The sequence below is a fragment of the Natrix helvetica genome (assembly GCF_964273705.1).
Source record: "Natrix helvetica genome assembly, chromosome: 2".
Lineage (NCBI taxonomy): Eukaryota > Metazoa > Chordata > Lepidosauria > Squamata > Natricidae > Natrix > Natrix helvetica.
Window position 1 is genome coordinate 285,257,399 of NC_138552.1, and position 24,659 is coordinate 285,282,057.

General features: G+C 43.9%; 1 protein-coding gene across 3 annotated transcripts in view; it reads right to left on the reverse strand.

The window, feature by feature from the left end:
• RAP1GAP2 (RAP1 GTPase activating protein 2) overlaps positions 1–24,659 on the reverse strand; it is a 201,559-nt gene that overhangs the window by 24,763 nt on the left and 152,137 nt on the right. For all 3 annotated transcript variants that reach the window (XM_081944352.1, XM_081944354.1, XM_081944353.1), the window contains 3 exons: positions 18,954–19,025; positions 16,407–16,493; positions 11,704–11,838 (listed from right to left, as the gene is read on the reverse strand). In XM_081944352.1, coding sequence (XP_081800478.1) covers positions 11,704–11,838; positions 16,407–16,493; positions 18,954–19,025 — 294 coding nt within the window. The remainder of the gene's footprint in view (positions 1–11,703; positions 11,839–16,406; positions 16,494–18,953; positions 19,026–24,659) is intronic.

Genomic DNA, 24,659 nt, shown 5'->3' on the forward strand with positions numbered 1-24,659 from the left:
CTTGCCTGTTTGTCTTCTGGGTTTCTCACATGCATGCGTGTGTGACGATCAGCTGTCCTGCGCGTGCATAGCAGTGCCAAAAACCGGTGTGCGCACGAGCGCCAGCTAGCTGATTGTCAGGTGCGCATGAGCACCAGAACCCGTAAGTTCAGCTTTTCCGGAGCGTGATACCTTCGCGCGCACGGCAGTGCTGAAAACCGAGATGTGCATGTGCGCCAGCCTGCTGATTGTCGGGCACAGAAGCATGATAGAACTCGGAAGTTTGTTTTTTCCAGAGCATGGTATCATTCCGCACAACCTTTTCGGCACTGATCTAGAAGGTTAATATTCCAAGCTCTCACCAGAAACCGACTGTGATAATTATTATAATAGAAGGGAATATTTATAGTTCTGGTTTGAACTGTGGAGTCCCTGATGCTGTGTGAGCATGATTGTTTGCTTGCAGGCACCACATAGTCCAACTAGGTAACAGATCAGTGTGGAGTGTGTTCCCTGTTTATACTGTGTCTTCCCGAAAATAAGACCAGGTCTTATATTAACGTTTACCCCAAAAGATGCACTAGGGCAGGGGTGTCCAAACTTGGGAACTTTAAGACTTGTGGACTTCAACTGCCAGAATTCCCCAGCCAGCCAGGCTGGCTGGGGAATTCTGGGAGTTGAAGTCCACAAGTCTTAAAGTTCCCAAGTTTGGACACCCCTGCACTAGGGCTTATTTTCAGGGAAATATAGCACTCAATGCATCCGTCTGGCTAACAATCTCTGGGGCTTATTTTGGAGGGTAGGGCTTATATTAAGACCATCCTGAAAATCATGCTAGGGCTTATTTTCCAGTTGGGTCTTGTTTTGGGGGAAACACGGTATATAGCAGCTTGCCCTGCCAGTGTTGGTGGGAGTGTCATTTTCTCCTTGATTGTTTTCTGCTTGATTGTTTGTCTGGGTGCTTATCTGGATGTTGTCTATCGGAAATGAAGTACGGGTAGTCCTGGACCTACGACCAAAATAGAGCCCAAAATTGCTAAGCAAGGCAGTTAAGTAAGTTTTGTCCCATTTTATAACCAGTTTTGCCACAGTTGTTAAGTCCCTCATGCAAATCTGGCTTCCCCCATTACTTTGCTTGTGGGAAGCTGGTTGGGATGGTTGCAGATGGTGATCACATGACTCCAGGAGGGTGCAACTCTCACGAATACATGCTGGTTGCCAAGTACTGAAATGAATGTGAATTCCTCTCATTCACATTCAGCAAAGGCCTGGCAAACAGTCTTTGAAAGGAATATTTATGACCACAGACCTTATCTATCTTGGAAAGCTGCCATGTAAATATTTTCCAGATTAGGTGCTGTGCAAGGAAAGACTGGGCACAGAGTCTCTGAGATTCACGGACAGATCTTTACACTCCTAAAATAAATCTAATGACCGAACGAATGAATTGTTTCCTGCAAAAGCCCACTCTCCTTTCGCTCCTCTTTTATTTCCTATGAGAGGAGCCAATCACTTCCACTTGTGACTTTACTCCCAAGTCTACCCTGATATCTGAGTTCTTTTCTTCTGGCAGTTCTGCGCATGGACACACTGGGAATAGGCTCCAGCTGTTCCTCTAGCTCCGAAGGCACCTGATCACTGCCAGACAGCTTCTGCCCCGTCTCTGCCCCTGATGCAGAGCCCTTGTCCGAGCCTTCCTCAGCCCTCAGGACTGGCCAATGCTCTTCCCCAACCTCCTCACTCTCCAACTCTGCTGCCAGCTCCACGGGCAGCTGGTGGGCCACAGCACTACCAAACCAATGGTTGTAAGTCAAGAACTACCATTTTCCGGTATTTTCATTTCCTTCTTAACTTTTTGTTTTGAATGGTTTATAAATATGGTTTACTGCCACATGTCTATTGATGGCTGATTTGTCTGAATGCCAAGCTTCCAGGAATTCCCTAGAACTTTGGATTTGGCTTAGACTAGAATGCTTACAGATTCCCAGTTGAATTTATAGTTGAATCAATCCACGTGTTATGAGATTAAGGAGCATTCACTGGGTGTTCTGACTGCAGAAGTGCAATCAGAGGGCATCCATGAACTGCAGAGCACATCCATAAACCCCAAAGGGCAGTCAGAAGACATCATGAAAACTTCTTAAATATACAATACATGGACAGACTCCATTATGGCTGGTGAGATGGAACTGTTGAGTTTATGCTGTTAGTTCTATGACTCATGTAACTATCTAATAAGCATGTTACCAAACTTGGACCAACAGGTTGAAAGTAAAGAAGAGTTCCATACTCGTCCACTGGGTCTTTCTGAATGTGGGACTTCTGTTCTTCTCAAATAGCGCTTCATAAATCACCAGGGAAATAGGTGTGGGGGAGGTGTTGCAATAATTATGGAGCTACTATTTCCTGCTTCATCCATATGTCTTTTCTATGCTTGTGACCTGTCAGTTGAGCTAAAGGATATGTAGAAAACGTAAGTGGAGGGCAATGATTTATACGGAGTGAGCTCCGTAGTCAACTGGAGCTTCATGAAACAACAATGCAGGCAAAGAGCAACTACACCTAGAAGTAGGTTCTGTATTATTCCAAGACCACACTTGGAAGACTGCATTCAGTTCTGGTCGCCACAATGTAAAAAAAATGTGGAGACTCTAGAAAGAGTGCAGAGAAGAGCAACAAAGATGATTAGGGGACTGGAGACTAAAACATATGAAGAACGGTTGCAGGAACTGGCTGTGTCTAGTTTAATGAAAAGAAGGACTAGGGAAGACATGATAGCAGTCTTCCAATATCTCAGGGGATGCCACAAAGAAGAGGGAGTCAAACTATTTTTCAAGCACCTGAGGGTAGAACAAGAAGCAATGGGTGGAATCTAATCAAGGAGAGAAGCAACTTAGAACAGGAGAAATTTCCTGACAGTTAGAACAATTAATCAGTGGAACAGCTTGCCTCCAGAAGTTGTGAATGCCCCAACACTGGAAGTCTTTAAGAAGATGTTGGATAGCTATTTGTCTGAAACGGTATAGGGTTTCCTGCCTAGGCAGGGGGTTGGACTAGAAGACCTCCAAGGTCCCTTCCAACTCTACTACTGTATTGTATTGTATTATTAAGTTCAATGACACCGTATCTCACCACAATTTTTTTTAAAAAGTGATATCATTTGCTCAACAAGGAACCTGAGTGTTCAATAGCCTCACCTTCCAAATTTGAGTCACTTCTTGTGCAGATCAAGGTTTGGGATTACATGACATCTAGGTTTTTTTAAAAAATAATCATTTTATTAAAAGTTTTAGTTACAACAGTAAAAGATAAGACAAGCTTAAGAAAAAAAGAGTGCAGAACAGGGAGTGCCCCTCTCCCAAGAAAGCAACTTCCCATCCTCATTGCAACTAGTATAAACAATTCCATACTTTGTTTACTTCCTCTTAACCTAACAAATTTAAAACTCATCCCATAATAACTGATCTCTTTTAACTGTAGGCAAAACAAACAAGTAAAATCTTCTCCAATCCACTTGCTATCAAAAAAAAATCCAAGTCTAACATAATAAAATTAATTCATCATCATCATTGCCTCCAGAAGTTGTGAATGCTCCAACACCGGAAATTTTTAAGAAGTGATTGGATAACCATTTGACTGAAGTGGTGTAGGGTTTCCTGCCTAAGCAGGAGGTTGGACTAGAAGACCTCCAAGGTCCCTTCCAACTCTGTTATTCTATTCTAAATTTTAGCCATTGTCTATCCACTGCAGGATGAAGGCCTCTTCCATTTGTTTCCAACCAATACAGTCCTGAGCTTTCTTTTGCCAATTGGGGCCACAATACCTGCTGATGTAGTCTTTCCATCTTGTTTTAGGTCTCTTTCGTGGACGCTTCTTATCAAGTGGGATCCATTTTATGACTGCCTTGGTCCACTTGCCATTAGTTCTTCTTGCTATGTGACCAGCCCATTTCCATTTCAATTATTTTACTCTCTTCACGATATTATTCTTTTCTTTTCAATGATATCATTCATTATATCATTCATACTCTCATTTGTTCTCTAATACATGTGCACATGCAATAGAAAATTAACTAAAATACAGTCTATATAAAGCGCATCTCAACTCATAGGTGTAAGCAAAACTCTATTTAACAGGCATAAAGAGGACCCAGTATCCCAGTATAAACAAAAGATAAAATTTTACATCACAAAGAAGAACCACTTCTCCTTTTAAAAAGACCACACAGATATCCCTTACTTCTAGAGTAACTGTAGGGAAAGAGCTTATAGACCATGTTGATTATAAACAAATCCAGTTTTAGCAATTATAAAGCAATCCTAATATCCTAATATAATGCAAAAAATCTAAAATTTAAAATAACAAAGAGGGATAATTTTTCCTTTAAAAAGAACAAGTTTCCAAAACTTCCTTCTACAAAGCCAGTTTAAAAAGATTGCAGAGAAGAGCAAGAAAGATGATTAGGGGACTGAAGGCTAAAACATATGAAGAACAGTTGCAGGAACCGAGTATGTCTACTTTAATGAAAAGAAGGCCTAGGGGAGACATGATAGCAGTGTTCCAATATCTCAGGGGTTGCCACAAAGAAGAGGGAGTCAAACTATTCCCCAAGGCACCTGAGGGTAGAACAAGAAGCAATGGGTGGAAACTAATCAAGGAGAGAAGCAACTTAGAACTGAGGAGAAATTTCCTGACAGTGAGAACAATTAATCAGTGGAACAACTTGCCTCCAAAAGTTGTGAATGCTGCAACACTGGAAGTCTTTAAGAAGATGTTGGATAACCATTTGTCTGAAATAGTGTAGGGTTTCCTGCCTAGGCAGGGGGTTGGACTAGAAGACCTCCAAGATCCCTTCCAACTCTGTTATTCTCTTCTATTCTAAAGTTGTAGAGGAAAAAGCTAAAACACCATATTCAGTGAATCAAATAAACAATATTTTTCCACTCCAGGAACCAGCAAATCCAGAAAAAACACCCCAAATTGGCAACATTTTAACCTCAATCAAATAAACCAACTTTGTATTCTTTATTTAAGGTTAAAAATATCTTTCTTTTTAGTCCATTCAGATGGTTGTTGATCCTTGACACAAGTTTTTTCAATGCTTTAAACAGCCTCTTTTTTTCGTCCAGTAAAAAGAAATTGTTCCAGTTGCTCTCTGATCTTATTTTATGTCCTCCTTCGTTTTTAAAGCCCGCATCCCATTTTTTATTTATATCGGATGACATATTCTCATTCAAATGTTCGTGTTTTCTCGGGTAGATTTTGTTGCATATCTTTTTCTGTACATCTTTTGGGAACAGACTGTTTCCAAGAAGATGCAACATCATTGTTATAATTGGTTCAAAGTCCTGGCACAATTCCCAATACGGTTCATCAAAGATATCTTTGATAGCCATAAGAAGTTACTTGTCTTGTTATGTCTTCAATATAAGACACCGTTTTTCTTTCACGGAAGCATGAATTTGTTCTTTTAAGAATTTCAATGTCTTAATATTCAAAATCCAAAATCTGACATTTCAAAACCACAAATCCGTTTAAAACTTTGTGTAGCCAAAGCCTTGTCTTGTTTTTTGCTGTAATTATTAAGAATGATAAAAGATACATCCTTTTCTTATATTAAGGATCGAAGGCACCCATCCAATGTTTGCAATCTTGTCACTTTGTAGATGCTTTAACTTCTTTGTGTAGCCAAAGCCTTGTCTTGTTTTTTGTTATAATTATTAAGAATGATAAAGAATGATTTTCTTATATTAAGGATCAAAGTACCCATCCAATGTTTGCAATTTGTCACTTTGCAGGTGTTTAACTTCTTTGAAACAGTTCATAGGCAATTTCCGAAAGGGATGACCAAAGTTAGTATCTTTTTAAAAGGCTCTGTTTGCGGTTGGAGCGATTATGTTGAATTCCCTCATCTTCCAATTCTCCCTCCCTCTGGAGTCTTCTTACGAGAAGCTAACTAAAGATATCAGTTTGGTTGATCTCACATGCTCTCTTTGTCCTCGGAGAGTTGAAGCAGCTGATCTGCTCATCAGCTCTCTGTTTGTGGCTGAAAATATTGTCTCCACTTTTCATGGAGCTGTCTTCCACCTGCCATCTTCTCCAGAAATCTCCCTGGCATCGAGCCATTAAGAGTGGTTGTACCACTGTGTTCTGCTTGAAGACTGTGTGAGCATTGGGTATTCTTTGGCAGGAATTAGGGACAATAAGATGGAACTGGTGGCTGAGAGATATCAAAGATCCCAACTGAACAGACTGAGCAGAGTGACCCATAGGTAGTCCATGAAATACAACAAGGTCAGCTTAACATATTTTTAGGCCCACAAAGTCATGGCTTGCTACCCTTTCGGTGAATGGAAGAAGCAGAGTGTCAGGCCTGCAGCCATCTTTTCTTTTGGATCTTTGGCCTGCCACACTTTCTATTATTCTACTATGCATTTTCTATGGTGGGAAAATGGGAGGGGGGGATTATATGGAGTTAGATGTGATGTAGCCATAACAAAATTCTTTCTAGAAAGCCAAGGTCATCCTTTGTCTTTGCACCTCTGCACCTGACCGGAACTGGATGGGTGGAAGATTGGACCATGTGATGGACTTGTTGGTGTGGGGGCAAGATTTTGAACTTTCAACTGGGTGGGGAAAACAGGGAAACTTTCAGATTTGGGTTTTCCTAGATGTGCCCACATGGCTCTCTTAATAAATTGGAACTTTGAGCAATACTTTGCCTTGGACTCTGATCTACTTTTGGATGCCGTTTTGAATGCTGATACAGAGACTTCTTTGTGGTGGCTCCCTCAGTAGAGGCTTAACCATTACTCACGTTCAAGTGATTTTATTTTCTCTCTCCCAGGATGAACACCGCCCTGCTGCTTTGTTGAGGATCGTCTTAAAGAGTGCCAGGCTGGTGTTGGTTGTTGCTTTATGAAATAGAACACTGCAGAATACAGTTCTTTTGCTCTGTGGCTTGTGATGAAACTCTGCCTTTTCAGCAGAAGGAATCCTAAGGGTCTCAACTAGCTTTGTGCATTTTTTTAGTCACAATAAATCTATCGACAACCACACCGTCTCTTGCATTGTCTTGCCTTGTTGGGGTTATCAAGGTGGGAAATAAACCCATTCCCCACCCCCCAAATGACAAATACAAGCGAATATCTCATAAATCGCCACAGATGCCCACACACAGAGGGATTCTCAAAATAAATTGGGATACAGAAAAACAACTGCCCCTTCCTAAATTCTGAAAAATCATGACTGATTGTCCCAAAGATGCTTTTTCAAGAGACAATTGGACTTTCTGGTTTCTCTTTGGTTCTGTTTTTTCTTTGATGCCCCACCATCCAGTCAGAGCTGAAGAAGCTTCTTGGATGAGAAGCAAAATGTCTTCAAAGAAAAACCAGACAGTCCAGTTGCCTCTTGAAAAAGCACCTTTGGGGACAACCACACTGTGAAGGTTTGAGAATCTCCATCGACATTCATGATTGATTAATCTTCTGCATAAACGAAGAAGCTGGGACATGGCTTTAATGTAAAAAGTTTTAAAAGTCTGTTTGGAATCTCTACAAACATTTCATTCTAGAGATGCTCTAATGTCATCAAACGTAGACAATAAGATGACTGTCTCATACGCCTTGAGATAATTCTGAACTCTGGATTAAATCTTCTTACTACAATGAGAAACTCTTTTGTTGATAATAGATTGCCCTTCACTTCAAAACAAATGAACACCAGCCCCGCTAAGTTTGGGGCAGAGAGAGGAAAAAGCTTGTTTTGAGATATGGACCTTCCTCATCGCCCCAAAATCTGACCATCTGCTAAAGATAAAGATTTCCCCTATCCCTGTGATGGCGAACCTGCATGCCACAGGTGGCACACGGAGCAATTTGTTAGGGCACGCGAGGCGTTGCCCTGTCAGCTCCAGCGCGTATGCACGTGCTGGCCAGCTGACTTCGGCCTCTATTTTTGGCAATATTTCGCCCTCCGGAGGCTTCAGGGAGCGGGGGAGAGGCTGTTTTCCTCCTCCCCAGGCTCCTAGAATGCCTCTGGAGGCTGGGGAGGGGGAAAAATGGGTTCATCGCAGGCCAAAAGTGGGGGGGAGGCCGGGGGTCATGTGTGCAGGCAATGGGGGGGTCGCGCACATAGAATTATGGGTGTGGGCACACCCATGCACAACCCCTCTGCGCTCCCCCCGCTTTTGGCATGCGATGGGAAAAAGATTAGCCATCACTGCCCTATCCAACCAGGTCCACCTCTAGTGGGCAGTGCACATCTCTGTTACCTAGCCAAGGGATCCAGCATTCTCCAAAAATGCCTCTGTGGTCATATGACCAGCATGACTATACGCCAAGGAGCATGGGAAACTGTTACCTTCCCACCGAAGTGGTATTGAAGTGGTACCTATTTATCTACTCACATTTGCATGCTTTCGAACTGCTTCCAGTCAACAAGCTCAGCATCTTAACCGCTAAGATACAGCACCCTTCTGGTACCACCATACAAATTTCTTTCCATATTCTTTGGGCCAGCAACTGGCAGGCCCTTGACTGCATTCTTGTCTGCTGAGTCCACGTTGGACCAATCCTAATAAATCCAAGATCGTGCTGTTTCCCACCATTCTGCTCCCACTAACAACGGCCGCGGGAAAAAGGGAGGAATGAAAATCCTAACTCATAAACACTATGTTGCTTTTTCTCATATACTTGGGTAAAGTGCTGCAACATTTTCTGCTTTTGTTGCTGTTCAGTTACTAAGTCGTGTTTGACTTTTCATGGACCCATGGACCACAGCAAGCCAGGCTCCTCTGTCTCCCAATGCCCAAACTCATGTGGATGGTGTCACTACCTAACCATCCCGTCCTCTGCCATCCCCTTCTCCTTTTACCTTCCATCTTTCCCAACATCAGGGTCTTTTCCAATGAGTTGCCTCTTCTCATTAGGTGGCCAAAGTATTTGAGCTTCAGCTTCAGGATCTGGCCTTCCAAAGAACATCCAGGGTTGATTTCCTTTAGGATTGACTGGTTTGATCTCCTTGCAGTCCAGGAGTTTTCAACACCACCAGAATTCAAGGGTGCACGTTCCCTTTGTTTACTTCTCTTAGTTAGCTAGTGGGTAACCCATGGTTTCCAGGCCACAAGCACACTTATCTATCTCCATTTCTGTCACACCGGGAGTCCTTCTCCATCTCTTCCCCAGAATTTGATAGCAGTATTAGCCAACCTGCAACACTCTTGAGCCAAACTAAGACTAATAGAATAATAACAGAGTTGGAAGCAACCTTGGAGGTCTTCTAGTCCAACCCCCTGCTCAGGCAGGAAACCCTACACTACTACAGACAAATGGTTATCCAACATCTTCTTAAAGACTTCCAGTGTTGGAGCATTCACAACTTCTGGGTGCAATTTGTTCCACTGATCAATTGTTCTAACTGTCAGGAAATTTCTCCTCAGTTCTAAGTTGCTTCTCTCTTTGATTAGTTTCCACCCATTGCTTCTCGTCCTGCCCTCAGGTGCTTTGGAGAATAGCTTGATCCCAGGGATGAGATTCAAAAATGTTAGCAACCGGTTCTCTGCCTGGTTGCTGGGTGGGCATGGCCTACTCGGCCTCCTGCACCACGGCGGGGCCTTGTGCATTTTGGCCCTCCCCAGGCTCTGGAGGTTTTCCTCGAACCTCTCAGGGGGAAAAAACAGCCTCCCCAGGTACCAGGGGTCCGTTTCCAGACTTCCGGAATTTCCAGGAGCCTCATTTTTCGCCCTATCAGAGCCTCCAGCTGACCTGCACTTACCTGGCATCCAAAACGGGGCGCCTGGAGACTCCGGGGGGTGGGGGGGTGGGCGGGGCCAGCCAGTGCTTGCAATTACTGGTTCAGCAAACCAGATATAAAATTAGCATCCGTTTTGCCTGAACCAGCCCAATCCCATCCCTGGTGATTCCCTCTTCTTTGTGGCAACCCCTGAGATATTGGAAGACTGCTATCATGTCTCCCCTAGTCCTTCTTTCTCTTAAACTAGACATACCCAGTTCCTTCTTATGTTTTAGTCTCCAGTCCCCTAATCATCTTGGTTGCTCTTCTCTGCACTCTTTCTAGAGTCTCCACATCTTTTCTACATCGTGGCGATGTAAGGACCAAAATAATTCAAATGCTTCTAAGCAAAATGCACTTCCAGCCATCTTCTTGGAAACCAAATCCATTTTAAAAATGACAAACCAAACCCTCTGAAAAAAAAATCTAATGGAAAAAAAAAGGCTACCCTCCCGTTTGATCAAATGGGAAAGGATTCTGATATATTTTTTTTTTAATCCCCCAGACTGTGACAGTGTTAACAAAGCAAAAAAGAACATCTGTGATTTCCCGTTGGAGGCAGCAACTCCAGTCTCTTTTCCTTTTTTTCCCATTTCCTTTCTCCATTTACTCAGCCAACACGCTGAGAAGCAAATAAGCTATTAAGCAGACCAACAAGGCCGTCCAAAGGTGCAAAGGCAGCTGCACCATATTTCTGGCTGTTGTTTTCCTCAATGCTGGAAGGATCTCCTGCAATGCCAGAAGAGTGAAAAAAGAAGAAGTCCAACTCCATTTAACATCAGAAGCAAGGGGGGGGGGGAAATACTAAGCCTTTGGACCTTAGCTTATGCTTCTGACAAGCAGCAGAGGTGGGCTACTGCCAGGACGGCCGTACCGGTATTGGCCGGGAGCAGCTGAGAGCATATCGGTACGGTGGCTTGTTTGGCCCACCCGCCTGCCTGCACTCTATAGCTGTTTTTATGGCAAACGGCAAAGTGCGCATGCGCGCACTGTGCGCGAGTCGCAAAAAGCAGCTGGTTGTCACAGGGGTGGATTGCGCATGTGAGTCCAGCGCACATCAGGCGCATGCACAGCACACGTCCGGCACGTGCACGAACAGACCGCGATCGGCATACCAGTAGCGATGGTAAGAGCAACCCACCACGGACAAGCAGCATTGGGTGATGGGCAATGACTGGTGGAAGGATGCAATGTATTGAAATAGGCTATCTCGAAAGGGCCTTTTTAAAAGGCTACTGGGCTTTCTTTGTTTTTCCTTGAGGAGGTTTTGCTTCTCATCCAAGAAGCTTCTTCAGTTCTGGGGGGGGGGAATGGAAGGATTTATACTCCTTGCAGACAGCTGGTCATTTGCATCCTTTTAGAGAGTCATTAAGGCCACTTGTCAGTTTATCTGTGTCATCGGGGTCACCTGAGTAGCGCAAATGGGTGTGGAGCCTTCTAGGAACTGCTGGAAAGGGTGTTGTAGACTGACGATGTTGTATCCCTCCCCCTCTGTTGAGAGAGGGGGAGGGATACGATACCACCTCTCTCCTGTTTACAACACAGCAATTCCAAGAAGGCTCCACACCCATTTGCACTACTCAGGTGACCCCGAGGACACATAAAAACCTCCGAGTGGCCTCAACGACCTTCTAAAAGGATGCAAATGACCAGCTGTCTGCAAGGAATATAAATCCTTCCATTCCCCACTTGTCCTGTCAGAGCTGAAGAAGCTTCTTGGATGAGAAGCGAAACGTCTTCAAAGGAAAGCCAGAAAGTCCAGTTGACTCTTGAAAAAAGCACTTTCAGGACAACCATGACCTGGATTGACTGAGACATTGAAAGAAGCTAGCAGTCAAAATGTCATTGGTATTTAATTTGGGGCCTTTTGCAGCCAAACGATGTCTCTGCTTCCCTACATTACGAAAAGTCAAGAGCTTTTTCTTTGTTTACCTTAAACGATTCCAAGAATCCACCATGTCCCCCATTCTCCAGTTTGTCTTCCTCGGATCCTAAGCCCAGCATCAGCTGCGTGTGGATGTGGAGTTCATCGTGCAAGTTGTCCAACAAGGCAGCCCGTGTCCGATCCTAGAAATGTTTACAGGGTATGAAAATGGCCTTGCAGTTCTGATGGAGGCTAAAAAGGGTCCCATTTTCTCAGCCTTGGACACTTGAAGGATCCGTGGACTCCAACTTCCAGGATTCCCATGCTGGATGGGGAACTCTGGGAGTGGAAGTCCGCCCATCTTCAAGTTAATGAGGTTGAGGAACACTAATCTGTGGAATCGTTATTTACGGTGTTTTATGATGTTTTGCCCAAATCCAGCATTTACTTCTACTTTTTGGAACAACCGCCCCAAAGCGAACAATTGGTTCACTTTAACGACCACGGTGTTTCATTAATGATTTTTAAAATGTCATAAAATTGGGTCACTTACATAGGTGACCCATTTTACAACCGTCATGACAGACAACTATAATGGGCAGGCTCCATTAGGGTCATAAGTTGAGGACTAACCTGTAATTATGGGTTGGGTGTCTGGCTTTCCTTATTTTTATTTCATTTTGTTCTTTTTTCTCCTTATTGATTTTATTGTTTGTCTTTTTCACACCAGTATCCGCCACCCAGAGTTCTGTGTGCGACTATGGATGGCTTTATACATCTTTTAAATAAATAAAAATAGTACGTGTACGATGTTGCAACACATCTCCCAAAGGTGCAAAGGGAAGGGAGGGAGGGAGGGAGGGAGAAGGACAGGGAAGGAGGGGCGAAGGAAGGAAGGGAGAGAGGGAAGGAGGGAGGAGAGGGCGGAAGAAAGGGAAAAAGGGGGGAAGGAAGGAAGGAAGGAAGAAGATGGAAGGAGAGAAGGAGGAGCAAGAGAGGAATCATTTGACCTCTTCAAATTCTTAATAACTTCCTTCTCTCATCCCAAAAAAAACTTCAGGAGACCTTATACCTGTGATGGCGAACCTATGGCTACAGGTGGCACGCGGCGCCACGTATTAGGGCATGCGAGGCGTTGCCCTGTCAGCCAGCTGACTTTGGCCTTCTTTTAAGGCCGTTTTTCGCCCTCCGGAGGCTTCCTTGAAAACCAAAAGTCACCGTTCCCGAACTTCCGGGTAGGGCCATTTTTTGCCCTCTGGAGGGCATCGGGGGGGAGGGAGGGTGTTTTCACCCTCCCCCAGCTCCTAAAAAGCCTCTGGAACTTGGGGAGGGGTGAAAAAAGTGTGCCAAAAGCGAGGGGAAGCGCTGGTCGCGCATGCATGCACACTGGGGTCACACATATAACATTATGGGTGTAGGCACGCCTGCCCACGACCCCCCTTGCGCTCCCCCCGCTTTTGGCACGCAATCCAAAAAAGGTTAGCCATCCCTGCCTTATACCATTCCAGACAAAGGATTGTCCAATCTCCTCTAGAAAACTTCCAATGATGGAACATCCACAACTTCCAGAGATAAGCCATTCAGCTGATTAATTGGACCTGATTAATTGGACACTGATTAATCAGACATTTTATATGTCTGAAATGAAATGCCTGAGCAGGGGGTTGGACTAGAAGACCTCCAAGGTCCCTTCCAACTCTGTTATTCTATTCTATTCTTGATCAGTTTCCTACATAGAACAAAGAATAACAGGGTGGGAAGGGACCTTGGAGATCTTCTATTCCAACCCTTTGCTCAGGTGCGAAGCTTTATACTATAAGGGTGCAATATGCTTTTTGTCCTCTGCCTCCCTTTGACTCCCTTCGTATTGAAGCTGCTCTTTCTTTCCTTTTCTTTCAGTTTTTGACATGGTCACAGCTTCTGTGGGATGCCTGGTTCACCTGGGAGATTTGAGCGGTAATAGAGATCAGCTCTCGCAAATTAAAAAATTAAAAAAAGTAAGTGCGTGCCTGAGGAAGCTGAACATTCGCAAATGCGACTCCACTTTAATTGGCTTTAAGATAAATTTCCCTTCAAGTTGAGCGCAACCCCAGAGGACTTCATAGAGATGGCCATATTGTTTTCTCAGGAAGCCTGTAATTAATAGAGCTGTGAGCTCTGATCTATTGATTAAACAAGATTTAATCCGCCCAAAGACTTCTGCGTGAATCAGCAGGAGGTGCTTTTGATCACAGAAAGCCATTTCAACTGGGGGAGCGGGGGGGCGGGGAAGGCATATCCCTCCTGTTGTGTTACAGCAGGGGAAGGGGCTATAGTTGCCCCCCTTTGTGTTGTAGTGTTCGTTTAACAGCGGTGTGCCTCAGATTGCCAGAATTCCTGGATCAAACAATTCCAATGACATGCGGCAAACTTCGCACAAACAACTTTTCACACGAAGGTGTTTCCTATTACAAACAATTGCATGGCATACCAGCACAGTCTAGGTCAGTGATGGCAAACCTTTTCAGCACTGAGTGGTCACGTGGAAACGTCACACACGCATGCACACACATGTGGGGGGCTGCACTCTGGAAAAGCCGAACTTCTGGGTTCTGGCGTGTATGCACCCCCAACAATCAGCTGGCCGGTAAGCATGCGCACACCGGTTTTCAGCACTGCTGCGCGCACAAAGGATAGCTGATTGTCGTCCACGCGTGGGGGCCAGAAACCCGGAAGACAAGCTGGCAAGGCCACGCATGCTGGGGGACATGGCTTTACATGACTCTTTGGGCACATGTGCCATAAGTTCGCCATCACGGGTCTAGGTGTTGGGTAGCAGTGTGGAGACCCCAGGGTGGGTCCATGCTCAGCCATGGGAATTCTCTGATCTTGGGCTAGTCACAATCTCTTAGCCCAACCTATACTAGGGTGGGGGACAGGAGAAGGGACTAACAGGTATGCTGAAATGAGTTCCTGGAGGAAAAGCAGATCTAAATCTAAGAAATAAGTTGAAGTTTTGTTTGGGTGAGAGAAGGAAGTTATTGAGAATATGAAGTAGTCAAATTATTACTGTCTTCTTCCTCCTTCTCTCCTGCCACCCTCCTTCCTTTCTTTCCCCCTCTTTCCTTTTCTTCCTCCCTCTCTTCCCTTTCCTTCTTTCTCCTTCCTTCCTTCCTTCCTTCCTTCCTTCCTTCCTTCCTTCCTTCCTTCCTTCCTTCCTTCCTTCCTTCCGTCCCTGCCTGCCTGCCTGCCTGCCTGCCTGCCTGCCTGCCTGCCTGCCTTGTTTCTTTGCAGGAATGACTGCCCTCAGCAGCACTTCCTGAAACAACACGAGACCACAAGAAGTTGCATAAATGCACGGGCATTCCACGAATTGACCCTCTCTCGTGCCGATGTTACAGAACAGGGGCTTTTGGCTATTCTAAGCCAGGGGTCTTCTAAAATGCCCTTTCCATAAAGATTAACGGAGCAATCTGTTTCTGGCCCATTCAGTGTTGGATGGTTCAGTATAAGATCATTTCATCAGCTGTCTAATATATACATACCATGTTTCCCCGAAAATAAGACAGTCTTATTTTCTTTTGATCCCCGAAATAAGCGCTTGGCCTTATTTTCGGGGAGGTCTTATTATTTTTGAGGTGCAAGAGGCGGCAAGCATGGTCACGGCTGTTGCTGTGCTGCATGTCTCTAGGCCGGCTACTCTTGGCCATTAGCGTGACAGAAGGGGTGCGGTGCCTAGGGTCGTGGGAGCAGCCATTGGGTAAGGGCGTGTGGGGTTCCCCCCTCCCTTCCCCCCCCCCCGGCCTGACCTCACCTCGTTTTGTTTGTGTGGCAAGCAACCAAAGGAAATGGCAAGTACCGGCTGCATATGCGTTTAAATATTTTCGGGGAGGGCTTATTTAGTGCATGTGCTCAAAAGCCCAATTGGTCTTATTATCCGGGGAGGTCTTATTTTTAGGGGAACAGGGTACATATTCACAAACACCTTTTAATCTATTTTTCAATGCATGTTTTAAAGGTATTGGAAATACATCTCTACCCTTCTTTTGTCCAAATTCCATATATATGCTTCCATTATTTTTCCTCTAACCTGGAACTCTGTTGCAAAATACAGAGAGATGCAAGAATTGAAGCACAAGATTTTTCATCAATACCGTGATTGTTAGGGATGTAACCCTAGCCGTGGCTTGGCAATGTATATAAGCTATGATTACTTTACTGTTGCTTTAAATGCTTAAGAGGTGCAATTGGTTTGTTACCTCATGCAGCTATAAGAGGGAGTCAGAATAGCTGTTAGCTCTCTGTTTGTTAGACGCTGATCGGATACTGTATCGTGAGTTGCTGAGTCTTGCTACTGTTAGCTGTTTTGTGTGTTAAACTGAGAATATTGATAACTGATTGACTGAACCGTGTATGACTTGGACTGTTAACCGGATTCTGAATATCTCTATATTTCTACATAGTAAACTACTATATTTTTATACTATTCAGTGTCTCTGTATGCTGGTTTGTGCGTGTTATTCCATATCACTCTCATTACGCTTCTCTGCATACTCTCTCTCCCAACGGGGAGCATAATTACTTAACAGTGATGCAGAAATTGTGAAATTACTTCACGAAGCTGCAGAATTCATAATAAGGCAATGTTACAAATCCCTCTTTTCCTGGTATTTGGCTTCAAAGGGTTCCTTTAAAACGAGACTGCTAGTCTCCAATATCCCAAAGCAAAATGGATTTGAGCTGAGGAGGTTGTCCTATTTACCTGCTCAGGGGCAACCTCAATTTTCCTTACCTCAAGCTTGGCAAACTTGTCTGATTTGCAGCAGGCATTTTCTGCGTTGATCAGCTTGGTGAGAAGAAACTCTCGGAATTCTGCATTCTAAGATATGAAAAAAGCAGGTTAGCCCTCTAACGACCCAGTTCATTGGGTGCGACTTCAGGGAATCATCAATACATCTTCCAAAACTCCAAAATGATTGTCCAATGAACTTGAGCCATAAATGTATTCTAAAGAATCTCCCCTACATCAAGTAGATGTAAAAAAGATGTGGAGACTCTAGAAAGAGTGCAGAGAAGAGCAACAAAGAGGATTAGGGGACTGGAGGCTAAAACATATGAAGAACGGTTGCAGGAACTGGGTATGTTTAGCTTAAGAGAAAGAAGGACTAGGGGAGACATGATAGCAGTGTTCTAATATCTCAGGGGTTGCCACAAAGAAGAGGGAGTCAAACTATTCTCCAAAGCACCTGAGGGCAGGACAAGAAGCAATGGGTGGAAACTAATCAAGGAGAGAAGCAACCTAGAACTAAGGAAGAATCCTGACAGTTAGAACAATTAATCAGTGGAACAACTTGCCTCCAGAAGTTGTGAATGCCCCAACACTGGAAGTTTTTAAGAAGAGATTGGACAACCATTTGTCTGGAATGGTATGGGGTCTCCTGCCTGAGCAAGGGGGCTGGATTAGAAGACCGCCAAGGTCCCTTCTAACTGTTTTAATCTATCATATTCTATCACTGACCATTTCCTATATAGAACATAAAATAATAGGGTTGGAAGGGACCTTGGAGGTCTTCTAGTCCAACCCCCTGCTCAGGCAGGAGAACCCATACTATTCCAGACAAATGGTTGTCCAATCTCCTCTTGAAAACTTCCAGTGTTGGAACAGCCACAACTTCCAATGGTAAGCTGTTCCATTGATTAATTTTTCTGACAGGAGATTTCTCCTTAGTTCTAGCTTAGATCTCTCTTTAATTATCTTTCCACTTGTTACTTCTTTTCCTACCCTCATGTACTTTGGAGAATAGGTTGGCCCCCTCTTCCCTGTGACAGTCCTTCAAATACTGAAAGATTGCTATCATGTTACCCGTGGTTCTTCTCTTCATTAGATGTACTTCTGACGAGATATACCAAGTTCCCTCAGTCGTTCTTCGTATGGTTTAACCTCCAAATCCCTTATCAACTTTGTTACTCTTCTCAGCACACTTTCTATGTACTTAATTATCTTTTTTGTACTATGAGGCCCAGACTCAGAAGCAGTATGCCAAGTATTTCCTCACTAGTGCAGCATAGAGCAGAACTATCACCTCACGTGATCTTGAAACTATCCCCTTTGTTGATGCAACAGGAATATTGAGTCTCTGGCTGACAGAGTATTTGTGGTTTTTTACTTTTTAAACCAACAAAATTTTAAAATAAAAGGCACCAACATCTCAGACCTGCCTACTCTGGTGACATCATTGCCTAAACAGTCACATGTCATGCTTGCAAGCTATCTTTTCTTTTGGACTGCAGGCCTGCCATACTTTCTACTGTCTAGTTTCTATTGTGGGAAAATAGGAGGGGGGATTATACAGAGTTGGGTGAGATGTAACCATAATCATATTCTTCTTAGAAAGACAAGGTCATCTTTGTCTCTGCACCTGGCTGGAACTAGATGTGTGGAAGCTTCCAGAGTGGCTGTGGAAGATTGGACCCTGTGGTGGACTTGTGGCTGTGGGGACAGGATCTTGAACTTTCAACTGGGTGGGGAAAACCTGGAAGCTTTCAGATTTGGGTTTGTCCAGATGCGCCAACATGGCTCTCTTAATAAATTGGAACTTTGAGGAATACTTTGCCTCGGACTCTGATTTAATTTTGGATGCTATATGGAACCCTGACATCACATTTCATGTAATCTTAGGAACTTAATAATAATGCAAAGTAATGGACAATGATGATGATGATATCCCCTGAAAATAAAAGACTAATAAAATAGTGATTTGTAATCCACAACAATGGGGTCCTACGACAAACTAAAACAAAAATAAATGATCTCAGTTTGATTTAGTGCAATGCAGAAATCCAGTCTACATCATGAAATTGGTGTCATTTTAGGCCCCTTTTTTGGAGGTGTGGAGGGAGATGGTTCTCTACAGACTAATATGGTGGCAAAGCCTTAGTAATTAATTGAAATGTAGAAATGCTGTTATATTGGCAAAACTTCCAAAAATAGCAATAGCAATGACACTTAGGCTTAAATACCACTTCACGGTGCTTTATAATCCTCTCTAAGCAGTTTACAGAATCAGCACATTGCTCCCAACAATTTGGGTCCTCATTTTACCGATCTTGGAAGGATGGAAGGCTGAGTCAACCTTGAGCCTGGTGAGACCTGAACTGCCAAATTGCCAGCAGCCAGTGATGAGCAGAAGTTGCCCACAGTACTGCATTCTAAACACTGCACCACTGTGGCTCTTAGATTTAAATCAATCTATTAAATTCAATCCCTCCCCCAGATCTCCCAAATTATTTCCCCCAAGAACCAAACAAACCTTGTTTTAAGGTTAGGGTTGGGTCTTACTTTTTGAAATACAGGTGGGCTTGGCAGTGAAGGACCAAAAGACGGGACATCTTCTCGTGCTGTGACAGCTACCTATCCAAAACAAGGAAACAGAAAAAGCATTTGAGCGTATGAGATAGGCACAAAGGCTACTTGTAAAAGAACCCAATGTAAATAGAGTTATTGTACAAAGGTCTCTCTGATTAAATTTCAGTTTATCTCACTCTTGGCCAGCCATTTAATTCTTGGAAGTCCTGAGGGTCTTTTCTAGCTGCTTTGAAGAAGATAAGATTATCTATGAATATGGAGATCCTGCCCTAATGAGGACATCCAAGATCTAAGAAAACCTTTCTCAAGTCTTCAAACTACAAATGGGAAATAGAAATATAACTATGAACCCTAGAATTTCTCAATGCTGAGGTTCCTCCAGGCAGAGAACTATGGAAAGTGTTACAGATTGTAGGTACCAGGTTAGAGAAAAACCATAAGGAGTCTTCACCTTTTAAGGCTAACAAATGTTATTATGAGGCATATGTTTTGTGAACTGTAGCTCACGGGGGTGGGTGGGGGTGTTATTTGTTTTTCAAACTTTTATAGCTGTCTATCACACAAACTAATCAACTCTTGTTAAGGTTAAGCAGATAAAGGTTCAAGGTGGACAGATTGCAAATACTTCTCCCATTAACAATTGATATGTTTGTTCAGGCCTTCTGAAATAGCCTAGGTCTAGGACATATTGATGTATATTCAGCCGTCTCACGCTCAACGGTGCTGGCATACTCCTTTTGACGCAGAATTATGACTTGTGATCTGTGAGTGTCCTGGGAGGTTAAATGCTCTTCAATTACTTTCTGATATCAAACCGGACCATTAATTATTTTGCACAAAGCCTGGCTTGTTTATAGAATCCAGAGAGCCATTGCTATCACATTAGAAGAAAGGTATGTGAAGGTGACTCTAAATTTGTGTGTGAAATTGCTGGGGCCTGTGATGGTGCTGTTGGTGTAAATGTGGCAGTAAAACAGAGATCTGGGGTCCTTACTATCAGTTTGTTGCAGAAAAATCAAATCCAGAAAGCACACACACCACAGGTGGGTTCCTACCGGTTTGGACCGGTTCGGCGAAATGGGTAGTAACTTGGCTGGCCACGCCCTCAAACCAGTTCTATCGGCGGCACTGTAGGCACCGCCATCTTGTTTTTTGCTTCTACGCATGCGCAGAAGCAATTTTTGCTACTGCGCATGCGCGCATAGCGCACATCAAGCAAACACGCATGGCGCACATCCCTGAGCAAACTGGCAGTAACATAAGCTGGAACCCACCCCCAACACACACATAACTGATTTACCTGGATTCATTAACTTCTTTATATACATAATAACAGATGAATAAATGTATAATACCAATAGTAGATTATTTCAACGTGGTAGAAGTTACAAGCAGAACACAAGCAGGAGAGAACAGTTTCATCTCAGAGTTCAGAGCAGACAGAGAGCTTAAGTTTCTGTTTCAATTCTCTGCACAGACACAGAAGGTTGCAGGCTAAACCACGCCCTGGCCCCTAGTTGTTTCACCTCCCATTGGCTGATTTAGTTGCTATGCTATTCATTGGCTGACCTTGTTATCATGTCTCTCCCACTCATGAATATTCTAACACATTAAATGTCCTGGTCGCCATGTTAATATCATTGTTCTGTTGTTTCCTGGCTTGTGAGAATCTGTTTCCCTTGCGTGGTTGTCTGGTTGCAACTTTAGGTCTACTACCAAAGGCCTCCCTGAGTTGTGCGCTGACTGTGGAAATTTTAGCCTCTCAAACTCGTCTAGCCAAATGGATGTCATCCATCCAACACACCAAAACACACACACCCCATCAAGCTTAATATTAACCATGTTGTTGTGTGAATGCTTCAGCCAGAGGTTTTCCTAACCCAGAGTTTCTTAATCTTGGCAAATTTAGGATGGGTGGACAGCAAGGCTAGCTGAAAAACTCTGGGAATTGAAATCCACCCATCTTAAATTTGCCAAGGCTGAGGAATACCACCATAACCCATTGCGTTAACATAATCTTTTGTGTGAAAGGAAGCTGTTGACTATAATATTGCAACAAGGAAAAGTTGGAACTACCCTTTCTTCCACTACAGTATCAAAGGCCAAAACAACCCCAGAACCAAGCAATCAAATTCGTCAAGGTAGTAAGGAAAAAATTGGAAGCAGGTGGATAGTAGAAAAGATGATTCTAAATGAAATGAAATTCAATTAACTGCATATTGGAAAGGGCTGCCTTGGCAAGCAGCAGAATCTAGCCAGCCTTGACTGATTTAAACAAAATAGGCATATCAAACTTGATTACCACTTGGACAGGAGACTACTACAAACTCTCTGAAGTTATGGGTTAGACTGAGAAATTGGAAATTATTCCAGAATGGGGCAACAAGGGCTAATCACTGCCATAATCATTGCCAACAATGTAGCCCAGATGTTAGTCACTAGGATTCAAGTGTTTCTGGAGACACTGATCCAGCTTAACTGATGTTGAAGTTCTTCCAAGGAGAACCTCTGGTTGGTGAAGTCATTGAACACCTAGTGAATTCTGCACTTCTGGGCAGATGGCAAGATTTCTGGCAGGATGTCTGGGTCCATATGGAGGGCACTTACCCTCAGCATCCCCTCCCTCCCTCCCAAAGGCAAAGAACATATAATGGTTTGAGGAGTAATACAAAAAACTAATATGAATAATAACATAATAAAGGTAAAGGTTCCGCTCGCACACATGTGCTACTCGTTCCCGACTCTAGGGGGCAATGCTCATCTCTGTTTCAAAGCCGAAGAGCTAGCTGTTCTGACCCCCCTTCCCCCTTCGCCCACACAGAACACGCTCCGGAACAATACTATTTTAACAGGGTTTATTACACAGACAAACAGACAGACCCTTGTCAGTAAAACACCACGACAAGGCTCACAGACACAAGACACAAAAGCAGCTATCCAGCCTGCTACGTTTCCAAGACCAAACTTCTTGCAGGATCCCTTTGTTGACTGCTGCAAAGGGCGTATGCTCAGTCAACCCTTTTATAGCCTGAAGGGGAGTCTACCTATCAGCAGCTGAGAGCCCTTACCACCGATAATTGCGCCCTTGCTACTTGCGTCTGTGGGAGTGGCGATAACGGGCGTCCAAGAACTCCCTGCTGATCTCTGATTCACTGTCCCGTGACTCCTCCCCACTGCTCCAAGGCATGGCATCAGGAGCCCCCCTCCTCTGGCTCTCACCGCTGCTCCATGCCTCAGGCGCCTCCTGGTGGCCGACCAGACTCTCCGATCCCTGCTCAGAGTCAGAACCCTGCCCAAGATCCTCCTCATTCTCCAGAGCCGACTCATAGGGACCCTCACTCTCGGAGTCTGGTGGCAGCTGCAATGGCTCCTGCTGGGCCACAACAGCTAGCACTGCCTGAAAGATGTCTCCATGGTCATGTGGCCAGCATGACTAAATGCCGAAGGTGCAGGGAACACTGTTACCTTCCCACCAAAGGGGTTCCTATTTTTCTACTTGCATTGTTTATGTCCTTTCAAACTGCTTGGTTGGCAGAAGCTGGGACAAGTAATGGGAGCTCACTCCGTTACGCGGTGCTAGGGATTCGAACCGCTGACCTTCCTGATTGACAAGCTCAGCGTCTTAGTCACTGAGTCACCGCATTCCCACTAGTAATATAATAGTAATAGTATAAGAGTAATAGGAAGGAAGGACTCACTGGAGAAGAGCCTAATGCTGGGAAAGATGGAGGACAAAAGAAGAAGGGGACAACAGAGAATGAGGCGGCTGGATGGAGTCACCAAAGCAGTAGGCATGAGCTTAAATGGATTCCAGAGGATGGTAGAGGACTGAAAGGCCTGGAGGAACGTTGTCCTTGGGGGACAACGTGATGGGTCGGACATGACTTCACAACTAACAACAACAGTAATAGGCACCTTGGATGCCTACAAATGGATCAACACCATTGACAATGACCAAATCACCATCGGTCAATTGCAAAAGACTGCTCTAATAGGAACAGCTTCCATCCTACAATGATACCTTTAATACATCCACTTGGGCCTATCCAAAAATGCCAAATCCAACCAGAACATCTGGCTGATTGAGCAACAAAACACAATATGCTATCTTGAAGGAATTAAAATAAAAGGCACAAAAGTCCAAAACAGGTTCACAATTTCCGTATTTCATAAACCAACAAAACCGTTGCTATTAACCTAATGATTATAATCTGTCCAAAATGGAGAAAATGTAATTCTTGCCTCTGAATATTCATTATTCTACTTTATCCATATTTGTTTCCAAACCGAGCAATTGAAACATGTCTTTCAATCCACAAACTGATTGTTAATTTTACATCTCTTATTTATGAACTGAACTGTGCAAGCCACTCTACAATGCAGCTACAAAGGGATTTAACAGATTAACAGAGTTAGAAGGGACCATGGAGGTCATCTAGTCCAAGCAGGAGACCCTACACCATTTCAGACAGATGGCAATCCAGTCTCTTCTTGAAAGCTTCCAGTGATGAAGCTCCCATAACTTCCGAAGGCAACTTCTATTCCATTGGTTGATTGCTCTCACTGTCAGAAAATTTCTCCTTGTTTCCAAGTTAAATCTCTCCTTGGTCAGTTTCCATCCATTGTTCCTAGTAATTCTTACTAGTGTAATAGTCTAGATCATGAAGTATTTCCCTACAAGATCCTTCTGACCAAATTCCAGGCTTTCTGACTACCACTAGGCCCATTGTGAGGGAGGGAGATCCAAGGACTGACATAGAAAGAATACCCTGTAGTATAATTTAGCTGCTTGCATAGATATATTTATTTCCTTTACCATGAAAAGCCAAATACGAATCTCAACCCATCTGCACACCAGGAATGGCCTGAAGATTCTAGCTCTGTAATATCTATAAAAGAGCAAGTTTGGTATAGCGATGAAGACAGAAAAATGCCAAAAGAGAGACAAGCTATTTTCCAAGGGATCTGAAGGCCAGATAAGGAATAATGGATGGAAACTGAACAAGGAGAGATTCAACGTGGAAATAAGGATAAATTTTCTGACAGTGAGAACAATCAACCCATGGAACAGAAGTTGCCTTCGGAAGTGGTGGGAGCTTCATCACTGGAGGTTTTCAAAAAGAGATTGGACTGCCATTTGTCAGAAATAGAGTACGGTCTCCTGCTTGGGCGGGGGGGTTGGACTAGATGACCTATGAGGTCCCCCCCAACTCTGCTATTCAGTTTCTCAGTCAATTTCACAGGACTGTTATGGGGAAAAATTGGAGAAGGGATTTCTATGCAAGCTGCCATGAAATCCTGCATCTTGCATGGTTTTCTGCAAGCTTAGATTCATGCATGTGACTCTAATGTCACCTGTCTTATAAGAGCTGAATTGGTTGCCTGTTTGTTAGGGGACTGGAGGCTAAAACGTATGATGAATGGTTGCAGGAACTGGGAATGGTAAATCTAGTGAAGAGAAGGACCAGGGGAGACATGATAGCAGCGTTCCAATATTTGAGGGGCTGCCACAGAAAGGAGGGGCGTCAAGCTATTTTCCAAGACACCTGAAGGAATAATGGATGGAAACTTACCAAGGAGAGATTCAACTTACAAATAAGGAGGAACTTTCTGACAGTGAGAATAATCAACCAATGGAACGGCTTGCCTTCAGAAGTTGTGGGAGTTTCATCACTGGAG